The following is a 10,118-nucleotide window of genomic DNA, read 5'->3' on the forward strand; positions in this document are numbered from 1 at the left end:
TACCTTGATTGTTTTCGAAGTCCATTCTTCTAAAGGATCATTAATTACGAGTTTTTTTTTTCAGAAAACAATTCCATTGGTTTTATAACAGGCACATTTTTCATTGAATGTTAAGAAATTTGGCACAAAGTTAAAGGTAACTATCATCTTGGGAATGAAAAACCTTCTACAATTTTGACGAATTCTGTGGAGACAGGGATCCGCTAAATCCCAGCAGTCTGATTTGCTAAGATTTCTTGTTGAACTTATAAAAGATCATAGTAGATGTGCAGTGTACTGTTGTCAGCTATATTTAATGTGATTAAAACGAATTTACCCAGATACTCCGCTGTATCCGTAAAGATTTTAAGAAACCTATCCGAAACACACACGGCGCTGGAATCTGTGGGATTTCTGGCACATCGTCGTAGTCGAGGAAGGATCATGGCATTGTCCGGATTCGCTGGGCAACTTTCCTTTTTTGCCATGATGCACTATGTTGGTTTTGTCGGAATAATGAGGATTTAAGGATATTTTGTCCAGTGATAGTAGCAGGTAGTGAGTCTGCATTCTTCGGTGATGACATCACAACAGAAGCTTGGAGATATCTTTAAGCATTGCATTGATACGTCCATAACAGGCAAGCTTGCTTCAAATAAAGATGCAAGGACAAAGCAGCCCGGTTGTTCTTTTTCTGCGTCTATGTCTGTCCCACCGTAAAGTTGTGTTTGTTTGTACTTTAGCGGCTGCTTTATTCGTGACGATTCAATGGGCCATGATTCCTCTCGATGTAAAGCATTACGAAGGGGCGAGGTCAGAAAGGTACGGCAAATCTAAACTGTTTTTTTTTTGAACTCAGCATAGATTAAAATCCCTTTGGGGCCTGTTTTACTGCTTTCAACGTTTTTAATATATAAGTGTGTGTGTGTGTGTGTGTGTGTGTGTGTGTGTGTGTGTGTGTGTGTATATATATGTGTGTGTGTGTGTGTGTCTGTCTGTCTGTGAGAGAGAGAGGGAGAGGCAGAAAGAGAGATACAGAGTTAAGTAAATATTTTTTTGTTATTGCAATGCAATGGTGGCAATAATGTTTTCTTCACCCATTTCTTTCCATATGGAAATTTCTTCTGGTATTTGATTTCAGATTTGGAGCTGTTCCTGGACATAGGACTGAGAAGCCGAATATTGTATTCATTTTGGCAGACGACTATGGGTGGAATGACATAGGTTATCACAACTCATTTATACGTACACCGAACCTTGACAGGTAATAACAACAACAAAAAACGTTATTACTTTATCCCTATAGCATTTAAAGAGTCCCTTTAAGGTAGCTGAGCGGGGTTTCAAAACGAAAATTGTAATTTTGAAACGAATATCAAAGCCACAATAGGTTTACATCGTCAGCAATATTTACTATTAAAAATGAATCTATTCAAATTACTTAATATTATTTCAAATATTAGGAAAGAAACCGAACAAAATGTCTCCGTGTAACTTATTTTGTAAAAAAAATCTCGGTTTTCGCACCTCAAGAAATATTTACGAATGTTTGTAACATTTCAACCCTCAAACCACCGTATTGGGTCAAACTGACCCCAGACTTATATTAATATGTGCCTTTAGGACATTTCCGGTTGATAACACATTTCCTCCCATGAGTTTGTTTCTATTTTGTCTTATAACTTCTCATACGTTTTTTTTATATCAAGATTAGCTCATTGTTGATTGAGTTATCCTTGAAAGTTTATGTATGGTCCAGTGGGGGTCAAAACTGACCCCAGCATTTTTTTTTAGAAACAAACTTCAGAGACCCGTGCCTAAATTACTTATCTTATGATCACGAATATTTTAAATAATTACATATGAAACAAAATTATGATAAGAAATTTTGTGTCATCATCATGTAATATGATGATGCAATTGCGTTTTCTAGCTTAAACTGACCGCCATATTGGATTTTAGCTGATGACGTCATCAAATTAGCATAACTTTTTAATATTCAATCATGAAATTCACGTTGAAATTTATAAAATGTCATGAATAAGTGTGGTTTGCCAAAAAATCCTTTTAAATTTGAAAGTTTAAGTAAGCCAGAATTAGCCAAAACATCTGTGATGACTTAAATTGTTTGCTATCAACATTTTCTGAAGGGACCAAATTTGGTGGCCTTAGCAGAAGCCATTCAGGAACTATACAACATTAAATTTGATGAGGGAATAAAAACATAGATTATGATAGGTAGTAGAACATCATTACAATTATTCATTGGTAGTCTTAAATTCATTTTTATAGGACTAATACGAATAATGGTCACTTACAAAGATAGACAATCTGCATTTTATGGCCTCTGACAATCATGGCTTGCGTATAAAAGAACGAAGGCATGTATCGCTTAACTTCACCGGGAATTTTTTTTTCTTTTTGTGATAAAGACTGGCGTCCGAGGGAGTAAAGTTAGAGAACTATTACGTGCAGCCCATATGTAGCCCGTCAAGGGAACAACTAATGACGGGCAGATATCAGGTTTGTAGATATGAGCTTATAGCAATTATTTACTCTTTAATAAATCTTTATCTGTACATTCTGCATGTTATTATCTTAATTCATTTTAAAGTTCCCAGTTACTGGTTAACTTTGATCAGTTCATTTAAATTAATGAATTTAACTAGTTTTATTACACTGCACAAGATGCCTTGAGTGCTGATGAATCTGACGAATTCATCATCATGAATCGTGTATCATGATGAATACGGAACGTTTTCTGTTACACATGTTATATCTTTAAGTGTCCTACTATGACATGTAGTGGGTTTCAAAAAGTCTTCTATAACGATTGAAATCAGCGGGTAAATTATACAATTAGTGTTAAGTAAATACCCTCCAAAGCTATCTGCATAACAGAAATCATGATGATTCGGCAAACTGTCTTTTTGCATTGGCAAAAAATTATCTAATCTGACTAAAATTTTTTTGCTGGCCCGCTTTTGAACATCCACTATGTACAGAATATGTCTGATTTTCAAGGGTAAAAGAAAATGTATCGTTTGTTGAAGATACAGGAAAATGTGATCAATTGTGCAAAGTCGCCCTATATATAAGTTAGCAGGCAACGATAGACTTACCCAGTTTTCTAGGACAAATGCCTGTATTTATCCCACTTTATACGAATAGAGTTCCTCAGGTATTTTAATATAGTAAAAGTACTTAAAAGTAATTTGACTATATTTTTCAAACGACTAACATTTCATGCATTCCTGTGGGCTAGCATTCACGTACAAGTCGTCATTTCTTTCAATGTTGTCTTTATAGATCCACTATGGGCTACAACACAGCGTTATCATGTGCGACCGTCCACACGGTCTACCTCTTGACGAAGTGACTTTACCGCAGCGACTGAAAGAAAACGGATACTCCACTTATATGGTTGGCAAATGGCATTTGGGATTCTTTAGAAAAGAATACATGCCATTGCAAAGAGGATTCGAAAGATTTTTTGGTGAGGACTTACTGTTTGACACACACACACACACACACACACACACACACACACACATATATATATATATATATATATATATATATATATATATATATATATATATATATAAATATAGTATGTTGTAATAGACTGGAGTGATACACGGTTTGTTTTGAGGACTGCTTATGCTTTCCTTTAGGCTTGATATAAATATATGACCAACGTAAAATTGTGACCAGTAAAAACAATTGTCTGGAAACTCAAACCTCTATGAAATATTTTGTTTTGTGATGGTGTGTTCTGTGTTGATATGGTTTGAAGTTCGGCAAATTTATTCCATAATTGTCTTATATATCTACCTATGGTAAACGGTGAGATTCAAAACTACACCTTTTTTAGTGACCTCACCATCATTTTTATTTCCTATTGTTACACCTGCACTTGGCACATATCCCTATTGTGTATAATGTCCATTCCATACAGAGTTCAATCCATACAGAGGTGACAGGGATGGTCACACAGCTACTCTTTCTACTAGTTGTGGATCTGTGCATACAACGCCTTCACTTTTTACATTTTCTGCTGGCTTGCTCTAGACAGTTTCCATATCAACTAGGACCACACTACTTCTGTCAAAAAGGGGTTTAAAGATTTTTTTTATTCGAACCACAAAACTTCAGCAATCTTGTAGTGACCGCTAACGCACAACTGTTCACAACTTCTACCCCCATCCAGAGGTTCTAAACATGATTGATCTATCAAAACAGTACCTGCATTTTTTTTCATGCAGGTAACAAGAAGAAGTAAATTTCCTTTTGATAGTGGTTTTGCTATCAATCCTCAGTACCCAAACTTCATATTGAAAAAAAACAGTGATCTGAAACATGACCAAGATTCTAAATTAAGGAAGTTAAAAGTTAAAACAAATTTATACCATACAATCGTTTATTAACACTTGCAGTTTTGAAGGGAATATGACCTTAGCATGTCGATGACCTAAATAATGGACTAATGTACGATTGTATGACATATGGCTTTTAAAAATGGTTATTAGGTAACCTCAAACCATCGTAGCTTTTTCGACTAATTTTACCGTATGGGGTCAAAACTGACCCAATAACGTTTTGTACGGGGTGGGTGGGGCTCATCGCCCCTCTCGTATGTTCAAAACGGCTTACTGTACGATCACCAAATTTGCAGGGGGTGTAATGCTCGTCAAGTTTTATGATTCCTGACTTTTTTTTATATCTTTATTACGTAATATGACGTAATTGTGACGTCATTAATTGTTTTTTTGGCAAAAACGGGGAATTCCAATAATACCTAAATATCTCCCACAAAAAGTTACCAATCAAGCCTTTTTATCAATAGTTAACTGTTATAAGACTTCTGTTGTCAGAAGCTGACGCAACGACGCCAAATGATGTCAAATGGCGTCATACAATGACATCATCTATAGTTTAGCTATCCGCCATCTTGGATTGTTAACCTTAAATGTCTTAACCCGATCCGGACCGGGCTTTTTTGGGATACCTGGGACGGGGGGGGGGGCTCTTTTGACCCCCCCTTCGTAATTTCAAAACGGCTTGTGTTACGATCACCAAATTTTGAGTAGATGATGTACTAGTAAAGTTTTATATTTTCTGTAATTTTGGTATCGTACTGACGTGATGTGACGTACTTATGACGTCATAATGTTATATTTTGGGCTAAAATCGTCTAAATATTAAATTTTCGCTATACCTAAAGGTATTTAACAAAATGATGACTATAATCGGTAACTTCTTTGGTTTTAAGTCCGCCAAGTCTTTTGTTGCCAATGACGATGACGCTGACGCCTGTATGACGTCAGAAAATGACGTCATTTGTCCGCCATCTTTGATCGACAGCTTGAATTTTCTTAAATACGTTTTTTTTTTCTACCTATAACCCCTAAACCCAATAGAAGTGGACTAAAGGGCTTCAAGTGATTGTATTTTGGAAGGAAATAAAAGATTTTGACGGAATTTGAGTAAAAATAACATGTATTTAACGTTGATAATGGCATTGTCCGCCATCTTGGATTTTTAGCCATGACGTCATCAAATTAGCATAGATTATGAATATTTAGTTAGAAATGTAATTTAAAATTACGCAGGATGTTAATGATATAGATAAACAAGTGTGGTCTCGCAATAAAACCATGAAATCTCATAATTCAAACTGAAATTAGTACATTGGTAAAATATGCCTGTCAGAAACCCGTTGCTATGACAACACGAAACATTACAATTTCAAAATTTTTTCGCGAAATTGTTGCCAACAATATTTTTGTAAAAGTCACCAAGTTTCGTAGTCCTAGCACACGTCGTTCGGCAGTTATAGGACATCAAAGTTGGCGCGGGCACTCAACATATAACGCTAAAACCCCATGAAAATGGATTGAAAACGTTCACAGGAATGTTTTCTGTTAAAAAATACCAAGTAGTGATGAAATTTGACTGAAAATAAGCTGGTTATACTTTTCCTCATGGTATTTGCCGCCACCTTGAATTTTGACCAATTACGTCAGCTCATTAGCATAACTTATGAATATCTAATTATGAATGTTCAACCAAGATGTGTTAGACATTAAAGATATATGAAAAGAAGTTAAGTTTAGCAAGAAAAGCTTAAACTACCATTGTTTAAACCAAAACTTTTAGCCCCCGCCCCCCAGTCTGGATAGGGTTAAACAACAAAGTTTCAGAGTTTTCTTGGCAAAGAACATCTAATGAAATTCAACGTAAATTCATGATTTGATATTATAATTTATTTCAATGTGATGACGTCATCAATCAAAATCCAAGATGGTGGCCAATAACAGCTAGATGTCGTCATAATGTCGTCATACAACAATAAAATGACCCAGAGTTGTTACAATAATTTTGTTTTATATGTACATCATTGTCTAACATTTTGTGGTTTTACGATAAGTAGTTTAGTTGTGGGTTTCAAAGCTTGTAAAAATAAGGCATATTTTGCTGGGGTTATTTTTGACCCCCACTGGAACATGCACTTTCTAGGATAACTTAATCAAAAACGTATTTGAAGTTTTAAGACATATATACAACAAAAAAAACAACTCACGGGAGGAATTTTGCTAATTGCCAGAGATGTCACTAAAGCACATATTCACATACGCCTAGGGTCAGTTTTGATCCCATACGGTGGTTTGATGGTTAACTTCAAAATGTGCCAGACTGATAACCCCACCCCAGGAAACCTCCTGATGTATGTCATGCATGCTTCTGTTTACAAATATGAGACATTTTTTTTAAAATCTATCTCCTTGTGTACCTTGTGAAACTAAAAAAAATATTGACGGTTGCAAATTTACAAATAGAGTAAATCTTAGAATAGTGTGTATGGAATACCCTAGGGGTGGGTACCGGTAAGAAGATTCAGGTACAGGTACGGTACAGATCCGTAGGAACTAGTTCAGGTCTAGACCTAAACCTGGGCATAGTTTGTGAAAACTTGTGAATGAGTAATTCTCTAAATAATGTTCCATTTTGTTACGAAATCCGTTTGATGGAGTAACCGACGTCCATTAACATTCTAAATCCTATCTGAGTAAATTAAACAATAGTAACGGCGACTGACGCGCTCCAGGCAAAAATTCTATCATGACTAATTCTAGTGCGATGGTCCCGTCAACTGTTGGAGTAACGTTGTCTTGGTGTTACGCTTCTCCTTTTCCTGTCATTAACTACTCAGGTCTTACGGACTTCTTTTAGACCAAGTTTGATTTAAGTACTCATGATTAATCGTATTTATTCAACCTAGGTTACTTGACTGGTGGTGAAGATTATTGGACACATCGGAAACCAAGTCAGTTTTCTAAGGATCCCTCGGAATTTCATGGTTTGGACCTTCGGGACCAAGATAAACCCGTGCTGGATCAGAATGGAACATATTCGACCCACCTGTTTGCCAGGAAAGCGATTGAAATGATATTAAATCACGATCAGAGCAAGGTAATGAAACAACATAAATAACTCATTATACATGTAATCAAGGGCAGACAAGCACGAGAGGTAAATGTCTGATTTAAAAAAAAAAAAACTTCAATTTCTACAAGTGAGTAATATCTCAAAGCAGTAGGCAGTAATTGATATCCTAAAGTTATCACCAGACTTGAGGGTTATAATGAAGAAAAAAAAAGATATATCAAAACTCAAGGAGGACGATAGTAACATCCAAGAATCCTTTGAAATAAACACTCTGCAATATACATTAGATGGCTAACACAAGCATATCGACTTGCCACTTTGTCTTTGAATATGTAGTAACTATTGCAATATATACCCACTTCGTTATGTTAAGACGACTTGGGTTACGATAATTTGCAGGGAATGATGTACTGGTAAAGTTTTATATTTTCAGTAATTTTGGTATCGTAATGACCTTATATTACGTAATTATGACGTCATAATGGCATATTTTTTAGTCAAATCGTCTGAATATGGAATTTCCGCTTTTCTTAAAAGTATTCAACAAACCTATGATTAAAAAGGATAAATTATCGAAGTGTTAGTCTCCCAAGTCTATTGCTGCCATTGGCGACGACACAAACGCCTATTTGACGTCAGAAAATAACGTCATTTGTCCGCCATTTTGGATCGATAAGCTTGAATTTTCTAAAATCCTTTTTTCTACATGTAGCCCAAAAACAATAGATTTGGATTAAAAAGGTTCAAGGAATTGTGTTTTGTAAGAAAAAAAAGATTTTGACGAAATTCGAGTAAAAATTACATCTTGGATTTTGACCCATGACATAATAAAATGACCAGAAATTATGAATATTAAATTAGAAATGAAACTTGACCAAATTTCTTTGTCCTAGCACACGTCATTCGGCAGTTAGACGATGTCAAATTTGGCGTGTGTACTTTTAACCCAGCCTCCCATCGTGCCTCCCCGCCCCGTGTTGATAGTGTTAATATGTCCTAAAGTTTGGTGTTCGTTAACAAAATCGTAACTTAGAATAAGCAGACATTTTGTAGTTACAATGTAAAGTTAGGGTAGTTTTTGGCACACAATTCTCTTGTGTGTATCACGTGTAAGACCCAGCCTTCGTATCAGTAAGAAATTTATTTACGGCGAAGAAGAAATTTTAGAAGTGTATTAAACTTTTAGGGGATGAAAGTGAAATAAGAACGAGTCGATTTTCCTCATAGCTATTACTGGCCTTGGGTTTTTCATTGCTACCTATACTAAGACTGTTATACTCAGGTCTTCACATCTACCATGTTTGGGTGTAAACATGTTGCTATAGAACAAAGGCAAAAATGTTCAAATACAAACTGTTGCTTTTTCTATAGCCAATGTTCCTGTACCTGCCATTCCAAGCCGTCCATGGCCCCCTCGAAGCACCAGAAGAATACAAAAGAATATATGAGGACATAGATAATAGTCTAGTGAGAACGTATGCTGCAATGGTAACAGTAATGGACGAGGCAGTTGGTAACGTCACAGGCGCATTAAAACATCGCGGTATGTGGCGCAACACAATATTAATATTTTCCACAGGTGAGCATTTTCTTTAAAACGTTCCAGGTATGATTTCTATATTGAAAGCATGGTGTAAAGCTTTTCATTTAGAGCTTTTAGACGGGGAGCTTAGGCTCGCGTCAACTTTCATGTCGCATAGCGTCAGAACGGCTTAAGCTACACTGCACGAAAAACCGAATATCTGGGTCGAATACTCCGGCACATTTGCCCAGATATTCAAAATATGTGGACATTAACGGGTATATGCCGCCCGTTCACTTGGTATAGACGGATTTATTAGTGTGCACAACTATTAGTGTGCGGGACATATGGAGGCCGATAATGCCTGCATATGTGCCTGGGCATCCCACTACATGCCAGCCCATGTCCGCTCATCCGACTCAAATTTCCTGCATATGCCCCGCCTATTCGGAACATGTTCCCCTTTGTTTGAATGAAATACGCATAATTTAGCACCTTATTATCACCTAATTATCTCAACCAGGCCTCGGCTAGAGCAGCTTCATTACACCTTTTGTCATTGAAGGCAGCTTCATTTTGCTGCCCCCGTCCCCACCTAGGATTTACCCCCCTCTCAAATCCCCTGCAGTGTGTTTATTTTGCCTTAATTCTTTCTGAATTGTGAATGAATTTTCGTGTTTTTTTCTCTAAGTATTTCTGGAAAGACCTGACGGGCTCCTCCATATGTGCTGGGAATAAAGCTCATTTTTGCTCCCGAAGCTTCGTCGGCCTTCACTCAGTCACAGATCAAATATGATGGCACAATCTCCTATGGAATACGTCTCGTAAAGTTCTGCATTCTCGCTCTCATACTATCTGATGTCCAACCGGTCTTCTGCACTGACTTTTGTTAGTCCAGAGCATATATCACACAGCTGTGGCAAAATTGCTACAGGTGGACGTGAAGATTTGACTCCACTGTCCAAGGGGCAAAAGCAGATATCACCCAAGCCAACCACCGCACCCGGCAGCAACTGTTTAGCCAGCACTACACGACGACGTGTGACGTAGACTCAAACCCCTGCAAAACCACAACGGACATACCCGAGAATGGATACTAGCTATTACAGAATGAGGGATATGGGGGGAGGTAGAACAGGGGACCAATGGGAAGGGCCGTTAGGGA

At 36.9% G+C, this 10,118-nt stretch overlaps 1 protein-coding gene across 1 annotated transcript in view; it reads left to right on the forward strand.

The window, feature by feature from the left end:
• Nucleotides 1-466: 466 nt before the first annotated feature.
• LOC118422400 (arylsulfatase J-like) overlaps nucleotides 467-10,118 on the forward strand; it is a 12,553-nt gene continuing 2,901 nt past the window's right edge. The window contains exons 1-6 of the mRNA XM_035829977.1: nucleotides 467-801; nucleotides 1,121-1,243; nucleotides 2,412-2,502; nucleotides 3,289-3,475; nucleotides 7,265-7,455; nucleotides 8,803-9,024. Of these exons, the coding sequence (XP_035685870.1) occupies nucleotides 641-801; nucleotides 1,121-1,243; nucleotides 2,412-2,502; nucleotides 3,289-3,475; nucleotides 7,265-7,455; nucleotides 8,803-9,024 (975 nt within the window). The 5' untranslated portion in view covers nucleotides 467-640. The remainder of the gene's footprint in view (nucleotides 802-1,120; nucleotides 1,244-2,411; nucleotides 2,503-3,288; nucleotides 3,476-7,264; nucleotides 7,456-8,802; nucleotides 9,025-10,118) is intronic.

Source organism: Branchiostoma floridae, chromosome 1, assembly GCF_000003815.2.
Source record: "Branchiostoma floridae strain S238N-H82 chromosome 1, Bfl_VNyyK, whole genome shotgun sequence".
NCBI classification, from domain to species: Eukaryota; Metazoa; Chordata; class Leptocardii; order Amphioxiformes; family Branchiostomatidae; genus Branchiostoma; species Branchiostoma floridae.